Source organism: Anomalospiza imberbis, chromosome Z (genome assembly GCF_031753505.1).
Source record: "Anomalospiza imberbis isolate Cuckoo-Finch-1a 21T00152 chromosome Z, ASM3175350v1, whole genome shotgun sequence".
NCBI classification, from domain to species: Eukaryota; Metazoa; Chordata; class Aves; order Passeriformes; family Viduidae; genus Anomalospiza; species Anomalospiza imberbis.
Genome location: NC_089721.1, coordinates 51055511 through 51077677, shown reverse-complemented (window position 1 = coordinate 51077677; position 22167 = coordinate 51055511). Strand labels below are relative to the sequence as shown.

General features: G+C 37.5%; 1 protein-coding gene across 1 annotated transcript in view; it reads right to left on the bottom strand.

The window, feature by feature from the left end:
• PRDM6 (PR/SET domain 6) overlaps positions 1–22167 on the bottom strand; it is a 76585-nt gene that overhangs the window by 2311 nt on the left and 52107 nt on the right. Inside the window, exons 5-7 of the mRNA XM_068175713.1 lie at positions 19559–19683; positions 16057–16399; positions 5467–5643 (exon numbers count right to left, since the gene is read on the bottom strand). Of these exons, the coding sequence (XP_068031814.1) occupies positions 5467–5643; positions 16057–16399; positions 19559–19683 (645 nt within the window). The remainder of the gene's footprint in view (positions 1–5466; positions 5644–16056; positions 16400–19558; positions 19684–22167) is intronic.

The following is a 22167-nucleotide window of genomic DNA, read 5'->3' as shown; positions in this document are numbered from 1 at the left end:
TGTGTCAAAATATACTACATTTCATTGCCTGACAAACTTGCAAATTATTGTATTATTTTTATATACATGTGAATATATCTATCACAGAGGCATTATAATCAATTTTAAGGCTGGGGGGTTAACTTAGTCTGTATGAGATATTACTGTCTACTTGAACTTGATAGTTTGGTTATTTTGATGTCTACAAAGACAAGTACTTTGCTCGATGAGTAATAGGGGGCTTGGATCCTTGCCTACCTAAACTGTAAGTGATACAGTTGCAACATAACCTATAAAATCAGGTGTGGCAAGCCTTGATTTCAAGACCCTGGCCAAATAAACGAAATACAGGGTAACAGGATGCCTAGGCACCATTAGTGACTTAGATAAAGGCTATAGAGTCATCAAGAGACAGTGTTACCCACTAAAATAATTTGCTGTGGCAGGCCTCCTTACCCTTTCTGGAGCTTGTCTGGGAGGCTAGAATTGGGCAGGCATTTACTCAGCACCTTGCATTGCTAGTGAAAATTCAGAGCAAGGTTTACCATATTGCTTTAAAATGCAACTTCCTATTCTTTATCCACCAGATTTCTGTGTTGTAGAAGTGCTCTACCTTCCCAGCTACAGGCTGATACATTAATATCAAGGCATAGGAAAGAAGGATGCTAAAAAGAGGACAGAAAAAAGGATAAATCTCTCAATACAAGAACCTACCCTTTATGAATAGTAAGGCCGTGAGTGTCCAGCGTTGCTGTTGGTCAAACTGTTATGTCTGCACTTGCACAGCTCTTGGGCAAAAGTCAGAATAAAGCCCCTGACAAGGCATTTATTTCCCCTGTCTTTCTCTTGTACCTGGGTAACCTTCAGATACTATGCAAGCTGCCTGGGATTTTCTAAGTACTTCCAAATTATGTGGGTGATGCCTTCAGGACCACAGTTTTGGGTATATAAGTACCTGGCTTATGGGCAGACATGTGTATAAGGCTCCTGATTCTTCTTTTCAATGTGGTCCAGAGAAGTTGTTGCTGGATACAAACTGATAGAAAAGGTGAAGATAATAGTGTCACAGCAGTCAGCATTACTGTCTCACAGTAGGTAGGAATGGGAAGAAAAGCAGGAATATTTTCTTCTGGATTGTGATGTACTCTGTGCAGTCTCTCCCTCTACTAACCATTCTTTCCCAGCCCATCATAGCAGAATAACCACTCCCATAAGCTCTGTCTATGAGATTGGTAAGCATGTGTATGTTTTTGTGTGCATGCTCCTGTACCGTAACCTATACACGTTTAGTGTTGTGTTGGAAAGTTAACAGTAGTCAAAATTGTCAGAAAGAAAAAAGAGTCCATATCTCATGTGACCACCAAGAAACCACAGGGCTGAGCCCAAGCCTGAATGCTAGACATATCAAATTTTGGCTAAGCCTGCACTGTAGTTACATGTATTGGCAATAATGACATTTATTAACTGAGATACAATTTAATTTCCACTTAGGGTCATCTGATGGCATTTGAATGGAATTTAAACAGCCCCAGACGCATATAGGCCCAAAAGAATTCCAAAGTCCTCAAACAATTAGATACCATCAGTGAAAACTGGATCCATGTTCCCTTCTTTTACAATGTATGTGTACACTGTAATTGTAAGGAACAAAGAACTATAGCATTCAACCTCCTCAGCCTCAAGGCTTCACTCTGCTACATGGTTTTCTGGTATCATTTGCTTGGGTGGAGGGGGTAAACAGAATTGTTCTTAAGCTCAAAAAGTGCACCAATAGTTTTGGGATATTTCTACAGTACTGGGGTTTCTGATTTTGTTTAGATAGCCCTCATTGTTACTGGTCCGCTTGTTTGCTTCACAGTGCTTTCAAAACATTGACAGTGAGGATTGGTTTAATTTGCACATTTATGTCAACCTCTGTGAAAAGCTTTGGGTGGAGAAAATGCTGAGGGTCTATTTTAGAGAAAGACATTAATTTGATACCCTAAAAATAAACATTTTAAGATTTCATTCAACAAGTACATTTAACACTACATTTTAAACTCCTTTGGAAGGATATCAAAAATCCAAGAAAAACTATCAACCAAAGAAAATCCCTTGACAACACTGAGATGTCACTGCAGGTACAAAATACATATTCAACCTAAAATGAATGCTCCCCAGTTTTGCATTTCAGTAAGAAACAATGTAAAAATTGTGAGATGTGGCAGGCTGAAAGAATCTTTCCTCTTAATTATTTATTTTGGATTGACTCCTATATATTAGATCTTTAAGTAACCCTGATTCTGTAGGCAAATGCCCTCATTATTTTTTAATTTTGCTGAAATGGAAGCAGGGAGGGGGTGAGAAAAAATTAAGAGAACAGAGGTGACAAATAATTTTCCTTTTTCTCCTGCATTTTAATTTACTTAAGATCTTTGTTCCCAGACTAACAGCCCTAGTGGAGACTTCAGTAAGATAAGAATACACAAAAACTTTACAGTGGTGAGGCTGGCTTGATAGCTTGTGATGACATGAAAAGTCAAATTCAGTTAAAGCTTTGACTACAGATAACCTCACTTAGCATTGTTATCTTAATGAAAAGAAAATAGAAATGTCTTCCACCATACATCCAAATGTACCTAGGACCTACAAAGAAAATGCCCTCTCACAGAAAAAGTTTTTTAACCAATCCCAAACACTGCCTTACAAATCAATTAATCTGAAATATTTTTTAAAATACTATCACTAATGTTCACCATTTTAAAACCAGCTTCTGGGAATAATATGCATACAAACATACTTAGTGTTTAACATTGCTGACTTAATCTATGCTGACTGTAATTTGTCTGTATAGTACATATGAACATCGCTGCCCTACTGCATTAGAAATCATGAGATTGCATTCACAGCAGTAGCACCTTCAAAATTATACCTGTTATTTTTAAAATAACTTAGCTAGAATTTAAGTAATTTATCCCTATTCATGAATGGCAATTCTTTCTAATATTTTATTAGTTAAAAGAAGTGTGTGCATCACCACAAATACAAACTTCTCTGAGGTACAGAAACAGTGGGTTTCTGTCTCAGTGGGTTTTTCTGTCTTTTTTTTTTCCTATGTAAGCGTACACTCAAAATTCCTTCATAAACAAACACTTTAAACCTAAATTGCATGATCAAGAGACAGAAATTTTGTTTGTTCTATTTATGGTTCTTGCTTAATAGAATTTGTTGAGGGCTTTTTCCTAAACTTTCTTAATACCAGATCTTGTGCAACCCTTTTCCAAAGAAGGATCCAAACAGTGATGAGACATCAAGATGAGCTGCAGCTCTTTCTTTTTCTTCCAGCAGAGATAATAGATTGATTTCTGGATAAGTTTTCTTATCCACATTTTTCTTGCCCCTCCTCTCTCAAATGCAACTAGTCCTGTGTGACAGACAAATCTGCCCTTTTGAACAGCTTGCAGGATCAAGGCTTGTGTATCCTCTTATCTGACTAGCAAGGATAGGAAGATCTGCAGCTCCAGTTTTAGCTTCACGTGAAGTTACTAGTCAGCTTAGTGCAAATACTTCAACAAGCGTTCCAGAGAGAAAATGGTACTACTGTTTCTTGTGCTTGAGGAAGAAACTAAGGAAACACCTTGCACAATTGAAATTATGCCATACATCATAAAGAACCAGTAGAAATGATACTTTTTTTTGTTGTTGTTGCTCTGTCCTGCAGCTTAATGAATAGTCAGATACATCCTGGAATACTTAAATGCTTCCACATGAGCAGGGCAAAACATAACAAAAAAAACCCACCCCAAAACCCAAAAACCCCCACAAAAAGGAAAAAAACAAACCAAACCAAAACAAAACAAAAAACAAAACCCAGACCTCTTGCTGGTCGTATTACATACATTAAGCTCTTTCACAAATGAAATTGTGCTGTAATCAAGTCCATTTTGGAAATGGGTAAAAAAGTTAGTAAACCAAAGGGGAAAAATAGTGACTCTAAATGAGGCAAAATAGCAGATCTATTGGAAACATGACAAAAAGAGGACGTTAAGGAAAAAAATTAAGTGGAGTCAACAAGGTTACACATAAGTAACACCTTAACATTAAACAAAATCTATTTTCCATTTTGACCTGGAAACCTCTTTCATCAATTACTAAAATCTATTTACATGGCAACTAGATAAAATCAATCTGATTGCTCACACCATTTTTGGCTCACTTTCTGTGGGCTTTGAGCATTCAACAGACTGGCTCAAGAGATGTTGATACTTAGATGTTCTGAGTTGATACTGAGATGTTCTGAGATGTTCCATGCTATCCTAGCCATGATTTCTGCTATGCAAGTTCTTCTGTGCTGGATATGCAAGATTTTTTTCCTGGCTCTGCCCCCTTGCCCCCGGCAAAGACATGTATGGAGGCCATGCTTCCTTCCAACCTTATATGGAGGCAAAGTGTGTTCACCAGTATCTCTGTCAGGCTTGTTATGAGGGGCTCTGACAGGCCCCACGACTGAGCTCTCTAACATTAACCAGATCAAAAGCACGGTCTGGCAAAAGTAGAAAAAAAAGACAAACAGAGAAAAGTAGAAAGAGAACCAATAGTACTTGGAGAACTGGGAGAGACACAAACCTTCTTCTACACTTATTCCCCTTCCTCCTAGGAACACCCAGGAAGCTTCCAAAAGAAGTGATATCAATACATTAGGTGGAATTGCTCCAGTGACCACATATAAATACTCTGAGCCTGCCAGTTCAGCCAAGAGAAAGACACAAGTATGGGATACATTTCTTCTGCTTTGGAGAACACTTCCTGTTTTGTAGGCAGTCTTGCACAACAGAAGGTAAAATAAACCTGGATCAGCTGTACTATTGCTGGACATGAGCACTGCTGGGAAGATTTCTCAGACAGGTATGTATTTAGCTTTAATATCATTAATTGAAAACTTCAGAAATTAATGAAGTCTTTTTAATGCAAAATCATCTTTATTAGGTGACTTTTTTTTTCTTATACCTTGGACAGCTGAACACTTTCAATTTATTCCTATGATCTTTCAAAACTTATGCTATAAGTCAGAGTTACATTTTCTATCCAATGAGACTAAAACAAGGTGCATATTTTCCTCTGTATATAACTAGAGCCAAATTAGCTTTTAAGTGAAGCTCCATCTACCTCAGCATATAGACATCAAAGAATCATATTAATGTTCTTACAGCATGGCCTGTCTCAGTCTTGATCATATTTTCAGCTGTAGTTCTCTGGAAGCAGCTTGCCACTTAATTAAAACAATCAAGGTATCATAAGAGAACAGAAAATTGTGCAAGGCTTTCAAGAAACTCAAAATCAAACCCATAAAAATTTTGATTTTAACAGCACCACTAGCTGTTTTACCTCATGGTCTGACCTTGGCTTTCAAGGGAACCTCTGCCAAGTGCTGGTGATGCTAGTGAGCAGCAGCAACGCATTTCCCTCCCTAATCTCAGCTGGCAAAAGCTGCTGGCTTCAAGTACTTACTTGAAGGGCTTTTCCCCAGTGTGTGTCCGGATGTGATTGTTGAGCGTTGTGGCACCAGCAAAGGCGCGCCCACAGTAGCCGCACTTGAAAGGCCTGTCACTGGAGTGCGTCACGACGTGGTTCCTCAGCTCCGAGGGCTGGGAGAAAGACTGGGAGCAGTGACCACACTGGTAGGGCCTGCAGTAGGAAAAAGAAACAGCATGCCATCAGTGCTTTCTGTTGGCATGAGCAGGAAAACATGTGGGAGGGGGCTCCTGATCTTCCCAGTAATTTCCAGAGAGAACTGTAAGTACACTTCTCTGGGTCTTTCTTGCAAAACACAAACCCAAAACTTCACAACCTCTTTAACAAATGTGAAATTTTTGGGCAGGAATTAAATGAGAGTCTATGGGACCCAAAAAACATAAATCAGCAAACCAGTGAGCTTGCACTGCACATCTGCCTGCCTTAGTTCTCTCAAACTCAACATGGTGGTCCTTAGTCAAAAAAAAAGATCCACACACATTGGAGCTGAGGGACTCATGAAATCCTGCGTCTGTTGGTGTGAGCTACAGTCTGACTTGCAAATGCATGTCTGACGGTTATGTGCACATCGTATCTGTATTCCATAGCTATTCACAATTAAACTCATATTGCTTTGGAGGTTTTTAGAAATCACTTATTTCAATAAGAGACTTGGAAAAAATGACCACTGTATTACAATTATCTTTCTGTTTTCTTATTTTGGTTGAAAATCTTTACATTTTATCAACATTTTTTCTCCCATCCAGACTGAAAATGCCAGTTTTGGGGATCGTGAAAGGAAACGCAGAACTCAGGTTTTCAACAACACATCCTGTTAAACATAACAAACAAACATACAAAACTGACTGATATGTTACAAATTCAGAATCATAACAAGCAGACTGCAAACACAGAAAAAAAAAAAAGGATACAAGACAGCAATGTGTCACTGGTCTGCTGCAATGCTAAGTAAAATAAAATTCCAAGAAACCATGCCTATATATTTCTCTTTGGTAAAAGTGGCTTTATATCAACATCTTACAAGGGTTTTTTTCCCATTTCACATTTGTTTTAAGGTAGTAGCAGAGTCCTAAATGCTTATCAGACTGTTTGCTAAGAAAATTAAGATCTTTTTTCTGGAGGGATAATAATGATTTTTACCCTACACAACATTTTAACTCTTGGTGTCTGTGTTTCCAGATCCAATGGCCAACACAACTTAATTGCTCTCTCTGTAATAAATGTATATGTTTAAATGGTTAGAAACCAAAACTAAAGGGAAAGAAACAATGGTGACCAGGCATGTACAATTCAATTAAGCGCAAAATAAAGTGAACTATCTCATTTGTCAAGTGAACTGCTTAATTGTGGCTACTTGCATCACTGAACACAAATACTATTACTTTACAGTGCTTCAGAGCACTGAACCCTGATTGTAGAATTTTTTAGCTTGATTAATAGCCCAGTATTCATCAATAACTCAATAGCTTAAAATTTTAATTACTTGCATTTGAAAATCTAACTACTCTACAAGTTTGAAGGTAAGATATGAAATCTGTGGAAAGGTAATTTAGATCATGTGGCCCTTAAAGATACACATATATAGGTAAAATAATTCTAAAACAAAAAAAAAAAAAACACTGGAAGTGTTTTTCTGTTTCTCTTACTAAAAGACAAGTAGTAACATGTCCAGTTTTCACCTTTCTTGTAGTCCAAGGTAATTTGCACAGAAAACATTTATCAATTTTGGTATGAATTTTCAAGAGTTGGTAAAACAGAGATAATCAGAGAATGCAGTAATCACTATTAAGAAAAATAATGCAATAATATATATATATGGAATAATATATTCCACATCCAAGAAACATTGATTTTTTTAATAGTGAAAAAGACCATTAACATCTATTAGCCTCTGGTTATCTATTTTTAACAGCAATCACAAAAAATGATGCAATGCTGCATAAAACCAATTAATCTTTTTCATTTTTTTTAACTGATAAATAAATCAATGTGATTAATTTAATGCAATGAAAATTCACTCTGTAACTTGTCTGTAAACAGTCAAAATTTCAAACATACATAAGTGAACATTGTGATGCCAAACAATATGGGTTCATTGGCTCAAAATAAATGTTTTCTTTACAAAATACTCAGAATATATTTCACTGGCTTACGGTCAAGTAAATCAGCCCTGTAAAAGATCACCTATTGTTAGATCACTTCAGCTCCATTTTTCTGATTGATCCGCATCTTGGGAGAAAAACTATTTAAAAAGTTACCCTTCTCTTTGCAGAGGATGCATTTATCCAGTTTATATCCAGGTAATTCCAATTAATGCTAAAATGTGTAATTTTTTTAAAGCTACGATAAATGACACACACTAGGCAAAATTAATTTTAAAAAGAGACCCAAAAAATACATTCAAATACTGTAATATCTTTAAAATGCTCTAATTTTCACAATTGCAGATTTAAATATGCCAGCTTCTGACAACTTTTGGATACTACTATTTTTCAAAGAGCAAAAAAAATTACATTCAATAAGTACAAAAGTTATCATTCTTTTCTCTGGTAACAATTTTACTGTGCTCAGAAATTTTTTTTCTTGAAAGAAAATAAAATCAATATGTTATTTTTCAAAAAAAATGAAAGTGGCGCTGAAGGACTGAACATGAGCAGTGTTCGGTTCAGTGAGTACATTGACATGGGCAGAGCAAGCCTGCCTTTGATGAAGCAGTTATGTCTTCTGCCATCACTTTTGTCTGCAAAAGTGGGACAATGGGACAATGAATTAAGATGGTGACTTCGCTATAACAGAACTTTGCAGACACAGAGGAACAGTGAAAAAAAGACAGAAATGTTGGTCTTCATAGGCTGTGCTTTCAGAAATCCACTGCTGGATTGAATGCGCACCTAGCTCAGAAAAACTCATTTCCTTGGACTAACCAATACATATACTCTGCTTTCTTGAGTTTCACAGTATCCACGTGAATCAAAATCTTACCAGATAGTAATTTTAAGTTACAGTTAAGAGCAGCTAAACTGATTACAGCCATGTGCAGATGCGGCATCAAAAGTAGTTCTAATGTTTTTTATTAAACACCTAGTTACAAGGGAGCGTTTAGTACACATCTTTCTTTTTGAGCTTAAAGAAAGGAGATCTACTTACTCTGAAGAAAATTTTCCTGTTGGAAAAATTACACTGTTGTTATTAATCCCATGCATCATTGATAAGCTATCTAGGTTTACTGACATTTAGAATCCATCAGCTTTTTCTAGAGACCTTAATCCTGTGGTCTCTGACTAAATGATGGCCCATATAGGAACACAGGCCATCTAAATTGAAATTCTGAGAGCAATTCTAATGTAATAGTTTTCAGGTTTTGTGGTAATTTATAATTTGAGCTTTTCCAAGTTGTGCAAGACGCATTTTTCAAAATGAAAACACTAAGGAAAAAAAAATTTGCTCTCTGAACTGGAGAATCTCTTGAATGATATTGCTCTTTGGTCAGGTCTTTTCCTGTCTTTTCTTACTTTTGCAGCTGATATTTTTCAGGGTGAAACTACATTCTGTATGGGACTTATAAGTCCCTGTAAGGCTTACTGAACCTCACCAAAGCTCATGCTTTGGGCAGGGAATGTAGAACACCTAAGATGTACAAAGCATGTTAAGAAAATACAAAAATCTACATGCTTTCATCTGAAATAGCTCCTAAGAGACAGCTGTACATTTAGATTAATTTTTTCTAGATTTTTGTTTAGCAAAACTGGCATAGCTTTATTTGTCTTTTACTATTCCTCTGCCAAAAGAATATATTTTCCAAATCCTGACTCCTAAGTGTATCTAAGTGTTATAAATTTATTTTCTACATCATAAATTATTAATTCTTTGAATTATTAGAACCTTGTAAAACCCAATCATTATTTTCCACTGCATTTTCAAACAATTTTCTATATTTTTAATAGGTTTTTAGTGTGGCCTCATCAGAAGTGAATTTGCTCTTTTCAAGGGGCATATGGAATTCTAGTGTAATTTAGAAGAGAAATTGATTTTAAGAATGCGTTCCTGAATACTTGTAACTTTGTCATTGAAACTCTATCAGCCCAGTGAGACAAAACAGCGCAGTGCTGTATTCTTTTCCCTCAGAAAGAGCTAGAAAAGCACCAGTTGAAAGGAGAGACTGGCACGTGATTGAAAGAGCTTTTCTCCCTGTTGACGACTAAGAAGTAAAAAACCAAGAAGATCATAGATTTATAGAATGGTCTGTGTCGAAAGGGGCCTTGTTTCCAACCCCTTGCTATGGGCAGGGACACCTTCCACTCAAGGCCCCATCCTATTTGGCCTTAATCATTCCCAGGATGGGGCATCAACAGCTTCTCTGTGAAAATTTCAAATCTGTCTCATTACCCTCACACTAAAGAATTTCTTTCTTACATCCCATATAAATTTACCCTCTTTTAGTTTAAAGCCATTATCCCTTGTTTTATCATGAAATGTCTTCACAAAAAGTCTCTCTCCAGCTTTCTTGCAGGCCCCTATGTGTACTGGAAAGCTCGTATGAGGTGTCCCTGAGCCCTTCTTTTCTCTACACTGAACAGCCCAAATTCTCTCAACCTGTATTCATGCCTCTGATTATCTTTGGGTTGTCCTCTGGACTCTCTCTAGGACATCCACATCCTTCTAATGTTGGAATCCCCAGAGCTGGATGCAGTGCTCCAGGTGGGTTTCACAAGAGTTGAATAGAGGGAGAGAATCACTTCCTGCCCATGCTGCTTTTGACACAGCCCAGGACAAGTTTGGCTTTCTGGGTTGCACATCTGGCTCGTTTCCAACTTCTCATCCCCCAACATTTCCATGTCCTTCTGCTCAGGAATGTTCTCAATCCATTCTCTACCCAGACTGTATTTGTGCTTGGAATTGACCCGAACCACATTCAAGACCTTTCACTTGCTCTCGTTGGACTTCATGATGTTCACACAGTCCCACCTTTCCAACCTGCCAAGGTCACTCTGGATGGTATCCCTTCCTTCCAGCATGTCACCTGCCCCACACAGCCTGTTGTCATCAGGCTGAGGTCACTCACTGAGGGTGCGCTTGATCCCACTGTCCCAGTCACCAACAAATACTGCTGTGCTACGTAGCATCAGCCCAAGTAGCAACCCCTGGTCTCCACTTGGAGATTGAGCCACCGACCACAACTCTTTTGAATGCAACTTTCCCACCAATTCCTTATCCATTGAGAGATCTGACCATCAAATAAATCTATGTCTCTTCACTTCAGAGACAAGGCTGCTGTGTGCAAATACTTTGCACAGGTCCAGGTACATGACCTTCATCTCTATTCCTTATTCACCAACTCTTCTTCAGCACTCTTATAGAAGGCTACCAAATTTGTCAGGCATGATTTGCTCTTTGTAAAATTGCGTTGGCTGTCATCAGTCACCATGCTATTTTCCAAGTGCCTTTACCTAGTTGCCAGGGGGATTTGCTCCAGGCTCTTGCCAAGTACCAAGGTGATACTGACTGCCCTGTAGTTCTCCAGGTCTTTCTTTTTAGCAGTGGAGGTTGTGTTACCCCTTTTTGAATCAGCAGAACTTCACCAGACTATCATGACCTCTCGAATATGACAGATAATGGCTTTGCCACTTCATCCACCATTTCTTTCAGGATATGCACAGGCTTCTCACCAGGCCCCAGGGGCTTGCACATCTTCAAGTTCTTTACATGGTCTTCAATCTGATCTTCTACAGCTGGCAGTTCCTCATTCTCCCACTCACGTGCCTTTGCCTTCCATGGCATGGGTGATGTGACTGGAACATTTGCCAGTAAAGTTATTGACTAGCTCAGCCTTTTCCATGTCCTAGGTCACCAGGCCTCCTGCTTCCTTTTAGAGAGGTCCCACCTTTTCCCTGGTCTTCCTTTTATCACTAATGTAACAACAGAAGTTTTTGTTGTCCTAGATGTCCCTGCCCACATTTAATCCTATCGGGGCTTTAGCTTTCCCAAAGGGATTGACACAGTTTTCCCAAAGGGATTCGTGACTACTTAGACAGTCTCTCTGTATATCTCTCGGGCTACCTGTCTGTGCTTGCGTGCTCTGGAGGCTTTCTTTTTGTCTTTGAATTCATCCAGGGGTTCCCCATTCATCCATGCAGGTGTCCTGGTGGTTTTACCTGACTTCCTCTTTGCTCCTGGGCTTCAAAAAGGTGATTGATCTCACAGTCTCAAAGAGTGAGACACAGGGCTCCCTTGAACCCAGGACAGCATTTCTCATTGTTATAGGGTGAAGGCTGCCATACCACAGCCTCTGCAAGGAACCCCACAAGCAGGGCAGGTTGAAGGGGGGCCAGCACAGCTTTAAGAGCACAGCTGCAGTCAAAGGAGTTAGGTCACAGTTGTTCTCAAAGGAAGGCATTTTTGAGGAATGCCTTCTTCTAGCAAGTCAAATTAGGGCTGGAGAACAAACTGATGCCTCAGGATACTGCTAATTTGCACACAGAAATATCCCCAGCATCAGCAGAGCCATGGGTGGCTACCTTCACTGCGTCTGGACTCCACATCTCCTGCTGTGTTGGTGTTCCCCTTAGGCAGCACAGCTGCTCTCCCGAGCACCTCAGGCACCGTGCAGCAGCAGGGATGGCAGTGCTGGACCCGCTGGGAGTTCTGCAATCATCTGTTACATATGCTTGTGAAGAAACTAGCCAAAGCAGAAAGCCAGCACGCTTCGAGCATCTGCAAGCTTCTGAAGCTGTCAGGGACACTTGCTGCTCTGTAGACCTGTTATTATTATTAGCTCTGAGTACTGGGTACTTGCAAATCTTTATGAGAAGATTATACAAGAATCAGCAAAAAAATCAGCATTAAGTTTACTTTAACTGAGCAATACGCAATAAACAGAAATAGACAACTCTTGCTCAAAGCACACATTTTTTAGAAGTCTGTTTTGGAGAGGTTCAAATCAATTTGTGGACTTGGGGGGAGCACCAAGCTCAAAGACACAGAACCTATAAAGAAAATATAAATACAAAATGGACTAAGCCATGATATTAGAGAAAAACATCTATTAAATTGGTAACTTCAACTTCCTATTAAGAAAAACAAAACAAAACAAACATGCTTACTCTTTAATATTGTGAGGTAATATTGCAAAATATGAGTGCAATATCTTTTGAGTAAAGAAGAATTGTGAGTGCCAGATCACATCCATAATCTGTCATCCATAAGCACATTTATGGAGTGTGCTTTCCCTCAGATTCTCAACTTGAATACCTGGCAATCAATGAGAATATATATCATACAGATGTACAGGTTGTACACCAATGTATCCTCAATCTGGTGATCATAGTGACATGGAAGAGTGATGTAATTAAAAAAGACTGTGTCATTATCAGAAAAGTGATTACTGTTAAAAAAATCAAAATAAAAATTGTTCATTGTAATAGAGTTTCAGTTACCCTCTTTCTGAGCCTTCCAAAGATGATTGTTGAGAATTTCTGCAGCAGAAGGGAGGAAATAATAATAATAATTAAAATAAAAAACTCCCCCAACAAAATAAACACAAAAAACCCCTACAAAAATAGATTTTCAACTCTTGCTTCCAGAAATATCTGCTCAAACTACTTCTGTCTGGTCAAGGCCTAAGGAAGTCTTAAAGGCTCAGAAGGTCCCCGAGTTCAAGATTTTACAGATTTAAATTTCCACCTCCCGCACACACTTCAACCCCAATTACCATTCATTTCAAAGAGAAGCCCTAAAAAATGTAACAAGCTAAAAATTTTTTGGCAGAAAGGGAGAAGTATATAAATAAACCAGTAAATAAGTAAAAGTGATTTTAAATTAAAATCCTAATCTTGAAATAAAACAAAAAGTGCAGCAGATGATTTTAATAATTTCTCCTATTTGGGATTCATAATGTTTTAAAATTATTTTTGTTTATTAAGTGATCTGCTTAATCAGATCATTTATTTCTTGCTACTTCATGGAATTATGTATATTATGGCCTATTTATGTCTGCTCTCATTTAGATGTTTCCTTAATCTCAGTTGTTGTATTATCTTTGTTTGGATTTCTCAAGCTTCAAGTAGTCTGCTTTTCTTGAATTTCAAATCATTAATTGGACTCCTGTATAGATGCAAAGGTGTTTCCCCCACACAGCACTGTTGCAAAACAAATACTAAGCCAGAAGAGATAGACTAAAGTCTATTTCCTAGAGACGACAGGCCCTGCCGTTTCAGTCACATCAAAGATGCAGTGACTGGTGTGCTCACAAATTGCTGACAATAAATGAGAAGTTGCTTATCAGCTGGAGTGGTGCTGAAGATTTTCATTGAGAAAATAAAAACCAGAGAGCTGCATCCAGTGATTTGGGCTGGCAGGCAGGTATTCTTTCGCAAATCATACCTTACTTTCGTGTCTCCTGGAAATTTTGTACAACACTGTAAATTTTTTTCATCTAGAAAAATGCAAAATATTTAAGAAACCAAAGGCCACTTTTTCTAGACACCATATCACTAAAATACTGGTACCCGCTAAAAGACAAAAAGTTTCCTGTGATGTAAGCTCAAACTGTAATGCTTTCAAAGCAAGGATATGATAACCCAGATACTAGGGAAGTTATTTATGGTAATTTTAAGCATGGAATGAATTGCAATAACCTTAATCATAGCAAGATGATTTACTACTATGACCTAGGGTATTGTGACCTGACAATGCTCCTGACTTTCCTGAGGAAACTGCTGGCTGGGTGAGCACAGGAGAGACTTATAGGTAAGACACCATGAATCAGCACCCTACTAATGAGAATGTTCACTTTTAAGACTGAAGACCAGAAATCCAGTCTGTGTGTCAGACAATATTTGACACAACTGTTTAGGAGGAAATAAATAAAAAAGGAATAAAATTAATTAAAAAAATTAATCTCTCACATATACAATGAAAGACCTAATGGTAAGAGACTTATCCTCATTTCCTTTCTCTGACAAAATAAATATTTAGCTGTCACTTAGAGTGAATGAAGAATAGTGCCATTAAGAGACACCCTTCTTGTATTAACTATTATCTGCAACTTCCTTCTTCACAAAGGAAGACACTGGTTCAAGCAAAGGATGAAATCTAGGTGCCACACCTGATTGGATGAATCACTGAAAAAATATGTGGAGGGCCTCATAACGTGCTTTTTCCAGACTCTAGACTCTTCCAGAAGGTACTGTTTTATGCCTTACAGTATGCTTAGGATGCTTTAATACCAGAAACACGAAAGTCCATGGTATGTAGGAGAGCAGACCTTTCAAGACCAATATTCTACATTGTGACACCTAAATTACCAGTTTTGTTCTACAGCTTCATTAACAAGGCATTTGCTTCTACTGAGGCAAGCATAAAATCCATAAAAGTGTTGAAAGGGTTTGTTCACATTCACAATATTATCAATTCTTTAATTGTTATTAATATTAGCTTGGAATCTACTTAGTCCCTGACATGTTTGACATTTCTTCTGGAAAAATGCACTTATTCTCCCCATACCCATAGAATCACACAACATATGTGTACATGTAGATAGTACACAAAGTACACAAGGAGACATGGACATGCACACAAACACATGCACAGACTCAGTATTTGCTACTTTTTTGCTAGTATTTTGTTAACTCTAATTCACAATTAAATGCTGCTTTTAGAACAACCTTTCAGGGATTCAGCTGTTCCTCTCAAATCCGCAAAGCTGAAGAAGAGACAAAATATGGACAGCCTTTTTTATTGAATTAATTTGACTTTTGTCTTTTGTCCTGCCGGCTATCAAAATTGTCAAATAAACCAGCTTTGATTCATAAATAATGGTTCCATTATATTTACTGTGCCACCAGTCAGAGTACCTGAAATTTTAATTCACTTGTTCAGCTAAATTTCATCCTCAGTTCACAGCCATAAAATTCTGTATTGACAAACTTTCAAACCAACTTTGACTCTGAGGTATCTAGTCAACATTTTTCTTCTGTGTGGATATTAGTTTATTGAATAAGTGGCATCTGTTTTCCTCCACATCACTGGTGGAGTAGGTATTTCCTTTTGACAGCTTTGTACGATTTATGGGTTTGCATGCTATGAAGAAAAATAGTACTAAGCAAAAAATTCCAATTCATTACCTCTTAGTACTTAATTAAGTTCATACGCATTGCACACTATAGGTGAACCCTGAAATGACTGTGACAGCCACTGAGCAGCAAGTTAGATTATCTTTGGAAGACAGAGAGACTTTTAATTATCTTGACCTCATTTTTTCTATCTATGATATTCATAAATTTTCATTCTATTTTGTTGCCTCCATCAGATGTACCAAACCATTCTAAAAACAAGATTATATCCTTAGCTATTTCCTTTTATCTGCACATTTAGGTACTGAATGTTTTTACAAATAGTGAAGGCAAGCAATAGTTTTTATCAGCTTATTACACAGCTGCAGATGAATTATGCCATACAGGCTCCTCATAATAATGGTTTGGTTTTGAAAATGATAACAGCTTGATAAAAGAAGAAAGCAGTGGATCTGGCTATCAGTAGATACAGAAATAAAGAGAGCCTAGTCTTTACCTGTCGGGGTTCTGCGTACACACATGCATCTGTAAGAGGATCCGCTGGGTGAAAGTCTTAAAGCATTGCCCACATTTCCAAAGATGCCAGTCACTGAACTCAGAATTTAGTTGGCTTGTTGAAGTTGGGCTTGCAAGAACTCGTTGGTTTTTGACACTGATCTGGTTAAATCCTGACTCGATGGACCCAGACTTATCCAGGAGAGAAAAATTTCTGCTACACGGAGTCTGTGGAAATACTATGGATCGATGTGGAGTGGCAGGGGATAGTTTGCTACTTTTATTAAATGGCTGTAGGGTGTCTTGTCTGGACATGGCCTCCATTACAGTCGAAGGGACATTCACTGGGAGAAAACAAGAAAAGCAAATAAGATCCTTTTTATGCCTTTTTAAAACTAATACAATTTTGGGAGACACCATAAAAAAAATCAACATCCATTTTCTTGACACTACAATGAAACAATTTTATTTTAACAATGTACAAAAAAAAGAAAAAAAAAGGAAAAAATAAAAAAAGGGCTTGAATGAGACAGTGATCTGAATGAATGGTGCTGATTCTGTGACACTGAAATGAAAATTCATGTAAGGGAGTGTCTGAGACTGAAAGGACCCAGAGAAGCCTGACTGTGATATACTTTTATTGCACTATGGAATTGTCATCTGAAAGAAAAAGCTGCACCACTTGTGATACCCTGACTCTGCATGATGCAGTCAGCATGTCTGAGTGCTATATCACAGACAAGCATGAATTTTGAGAGCATGGAGAAAAAAATCCCTGCTGGGACGCTCCTTGAGATACAACAGGGCTTAAGTACCTATTGCAGCAATAGTCCCCTTATCCTATGAAAGAGTGACCTCTAAGGATATTATACTATTACATCTCATAGATAGTCACACTGCCAATGCAGTAAGAAGCCAGGGACTTCGTCATGTATCTTATGCCTGAGGTTAATAGCAGGTAGGTCACCATGAAGCATTGCAAAGTACAGACAGAGAGATCTTCATGCATCAGCTTCCCACCTACAAAACAGGCACAAAAATGTTTTAAAGTCCCATGAAAATTGTTTCTAGTCTTATGATCATCAATTAACTATGGCTTATGAGGCACTCAGATATTTCAGCGACAAATGCAATATGCTATTCACAAAGTGATTTAGTGCTGAATTTGAATGTTTTGTGATAAGAAAGGCAGGAGGTCAAGCAAGTAGAAGAAATTGAACAGCTGCCTCACACCTTGAGAACCATGTAGATCATACAGTGAATGAGGCAAGGGTCCTGTGGAAAAATAGCTGACAAAAGCTTGCACCAAAATGCAAAAATAAACATAATTTAGGCCACCTGGAGTGAGTAATTTCTAATGCTTCCTAATTTTGGCACACTCAGGCTCATGAGCTAATATTTTAATGGAAATTTTAAAATTAAATATGTTATATACATGTAAGTCTCTGTACACAAATTTAGTTACTGTCACAAACTGTTTATATCTACAAACAGGTCCATAACGTGCGTTAAACTGATTATTAGAAACTACTACTCTGTATTGGTAAGTCATGATGATAGATTTCTAAGATCAAACATGAAAATTAAATTTCAGTTGGCTGGAATCAACCAAGATTATTTAATGTTAAAAAAACCAAAACAAAAAACCCAATAGCAAATTTAAAAAATCAACCCCAAAACAACCACAACTTAATATTTGCTAATATTTTAAGTCATGCCAGTTGCTTTAGAGTTATGTTGTAATATCTCTGCTCAATCATAACTATTCCAGTATTATATTATTACAAGATTCTTAATTTATGTCAGTTGAGGTCCTCCCTAATCTATTATTTTTCTGTTGTATCTGAGAACCTCATTTCTAAATATGTTTACATCCATGGAGCTGTCTGTCTCAACTTTCCAGACACAGAATATGTCTTCTAAGTCTCTTCAGTACAAGGAGAAATTTGTATACTATCATTTTGCCTCAATATGCTCAGAAGATGGAGATCAGTTTTTCTTTTCTTTTATTTATATTGTGCTCATAAAAGTCCATAGAAGCAAGGGGGTCAGGCTACTAAAGACCTAAGGAATATAGTCAGAACTTGTGTTCCTGACAATACCCCTGTGCAGCAGATAAGCAGAAGGTGCATTCTGGCAGTTTAAGTGGGACTGAAGTCCTATATCAGTCTGCAGCTGGCTCCATGGTCAGAGATTAATTTCATCTACTCATGTCAATGTATCTACGGATGAAACTCTGGTTTGTCTCACAGAGAAATAGCAAGAGACAATATTTATAGATACTAGCCATAATTATTTTCTTTTCAAATAAAATTTTTGTAGTCTTCAGTTTCTGAAAGAAAAAATAATATTTCTATATTGTACACTGCAGAGCAGGGCTTTCATCAGCAAATATTTCTGCCAGTAAGTAAATTTCTTTTAAACTTTTCTCAATCTCAACAGACTTAAAAACTGAAGATGGGAAAAGATGTTTATTTTTTACAGTTTAATCCCTGTTATCTTGCTGTTTAATTGCTACATGATTCAGTATTTAAGTTGCTACAAGACACTTGTCCCTCCTAGCAGTTCATGCTGTTTAGGTGTCCAAGTATAGGACCAAAAACATACACCTTATTCATAATTTTCCAAGTGTGGGCAGTCACAGAGTCAACGGGTCCATTATTGCTTTCTTCCACTACATAGATACATATAGTTGCCAAAATGGATGCAAGTTCTAATCAAGTCTCACACACAAGCAGTAAAACTGCTTGGAAGGATGTGCCTGGATCACCCATTTCTATTACAAGCAAAGGTATCCAGCACTAGATTGTGTCTGTGTTATAAGTAACTATTCATGCTTAGTTTTGTGAGGATCCCTAGCAAACTAGAAATAAAATGTTGAGAACAGGTAAAAGAATGGATGAAAATGGGGCTGGTCAGAATGGAGTAGAGATTTATTGTTGTTTCAGGGTGCTTACATTCAGTTGGTATTTTTAAAAGTAGGTTTTTATTTTTAACCACAAGGATCTAACCTCTTTAATCAGCCAAAGCTTTTCCCAACATGCTCAGAGGTAACAGAAAAAGGAATCACCGACAGAAGCCCTGTGGGCTTGCAGTGCGTTACTCTTTTGGCAAGACAGTGTTTTGTGATAGGTCTAGTAACAATGGGGAGAACCAAACAAACTTGTTTGCAATAGATTAATTAATCACTTAAACAGAACAGTGATTCTAACCATACCATAATTTTGCACAGTGTAAGTGTAGCACCTCACTTTAAATATACTGCAACTTTCATTAAATGCCATAGAATCAGAGAATCATAGAATGGTTTTAGTTGAAAGGGGCATTAAAGACCATCTAGTTTTAACTCCTCTGCCATGGGGAATAGATTGCTCAAAGCTCCATCCAGACAGGTGTTGAAGTTCCAGGGACAGAGCCCCCTCTCAAATACTCTATGATGTATCTAATTAGGCATGAAAGAGGAATTATGGCTTACATAGGTAGACATGCAAAATAGAACTTACAATTTTCATCTTGTGCAATGCACTGGAGAGGGATTCCAAAGAAAGATGTGTAGCTGTCATTGTACCACACTAACAGCTCAGTGCCCCTGGGGATATCTATACAAGCCCGGTAGAATATATTTGACCTAATCAAGAAAAAAGAAAACATGGCATAATTTAGGAATAGAGCATTCTCATCTTATAGTACATGGTATTACAGTAGAAATTAATTGTTTTCAAAGCATTTCTACAGATAACTAAATGAATAACCTGCTGACTGTTTTAAAACCAAATCTGTAATTAGAGAAGGACTTTGTTCTGTAGCACAGGCTAACAACATTACAGACAAGTTGTATGTAGCATATATTAATGCTACAGTTTCAGAAGGACCAAGATACTATAAAAATACAGGTGCAATGTCCTGCAATTTCCTGCAATGTCTGTTTCAGGGGGATTTTAGAATGGCACTTTTTGCTTACATAGTATAACCATCTGAGTGGTATACACAGATCAGCAAGTACAGCCATTTAAACAGCTTTGAATTTGTCATCTAAGATAAAATTAACATATTTTAGGATAGACAACATTTATTTTGTGAATAGAAATTAAATTAATAAATACATTTAGCAAGACCTTTGAGACAGTGTAAAGTGACCTTTCATGGCAGTAATATACCATCAAAAGAGAGATCATGGGTTGTTGAGAAAAACAGATTTAACTTAAGGGAAATAAAAAATTGGCATTAATCGGACCATACAGCGCTAAAATCTTCTGCTACATGGAACCTGATGACAGTGCCAATGATTTAGTATGTATAAATCAGTGCTACTATATGTGTGTATCTCATTGTTCCTGTGAGAGAAGACTGCGTATTTCTAGACCACTGAAGTGGGAACAGAGGGGAGGGAAAAGGGAAAAATCCTAATGTCTTTAGCATAAAAACAAGAGCCTTATCCTGATCTTGCACTGATGTAAATAGCTTCAGAGTGATACTTCTGCAGTTAAGACATTTACATGGCTGCAAAAACTGTGGTAGATTAGAATCAGGCACAAGATAAAAGACAAATGTTATCAGTTTGCAGTGGCTTTTCCCTTATGCTTCACATGGAACGGTAAAACACACTCCTCTGAGATGGATAGAAATTCAGTATATACAAGAAGAACAGTCCAGTCTTGCTGAAGGATTACATACCAAAGTGATATAGTCAAAATACCAAGAAATTACCATTTTTAATAACCACTTATGTAAGGCAGAAAAACATCTATAGACCAAAAAAAAAAAAAAAAAAGTTAGGCCTCAACCAGTTTTCTGAGTGAAGAATTGCTACAAACATTATTCTGAAGTTCAAGATAAAAGTGTTTAGGTTTGGTAGGCCTTAAATTTAGACTTTCTATAAAGAATTGGCTGTAGCAATGCAATTTGTTCCTTGTATAACACTGCAGACATAAGGAGAATCCTCTACCACATTTTTCATGGCAGTGAGATATGCACTTGTCAACATATTTTGTCACCGCAAAGTGGCTCTTGGCAACAGGATCATAAAGATCAATAAAAAAGTGCAGATTCTCAATATTTTACTAGCAGCTGCAAAAATTTCATTTATCTTGTTATTTTCCTCGCTTACTGCCACCCTGTCTCAGGAGGGCACTGCTAGCTAAGCAGAACGGTTTTCTTAGCCTTCTATGAATATCTGACAAAAACTCTCCCCTTTGTGTCTCCCCTTCATCTTCCCTCCTCCTCTTTCTCCTCCTCTTCTGCTCTCTCTTATTCTTCCCAGAGCTTTGCAGTTAGTTAATTCTTTCCACTGTTACATAAAAATGAAAATCAGAGCCTCGCTATAAATTACCAGCATCTCTTAACTTGAGAAAAATTGAGTCTACTTTGTACTTCACCCTTGTAACATTTCATCTCACAGTTTGGCTTCCCTTAACATAAACACAGCAGCCCAGCAAATGAATGTGCTAAAACCAAATGACACACTTTGCTGCTGAAAGAGCAGAACTGTTTTTGAGCAATGGGTGGTCTGTGGGGCTTGGAGTAGGCAGGAAAAAAAAAGTGTAAGTGTACACCGTCCCTTACAAGTGTGCAGAGCTTCCAAAACTCGCAGAAATCTCTGCATGCTGAAGTACATCAAAGGGATTTTTCCCTTTTCGGATAATATTTCCTTTGCTGACATGTATTTAGTATTGTGGTTGGATGACTCATAAAGATAGCTTCATGGCGTCCCAACGCAGTTGAAGCAGAACACATGCCAACAAACATTATTGTCAGCCTCAAAATAAAAACAAAACGTTCAGCTAAGGGTCAATCAATCAAGAGCACTTTGAAGAAAATTCCATTTAGATATTACAAATCATAACAGAATGAATTTAAACCAGCTGACTTTCTGTGAGGAGGACGTCCATGTACAATAAAAATTAGGCTGGTTTTTCAGTGTCCAACTTTTCTATTTTCTTACACTTGGATGCAGTCACTGGTGATGGATGCCAGTTTTTTAAATTGTGTTTTTGTAGTTCATTTTATAAAGATCTGAAGTAATCGAAAACAGATCAACAGAGGGAACTCTAAGTAAAAACTCCATCATGAAAGGAGAGTTGTAAAATCCACTTAATATTGACAGATGTGTAAT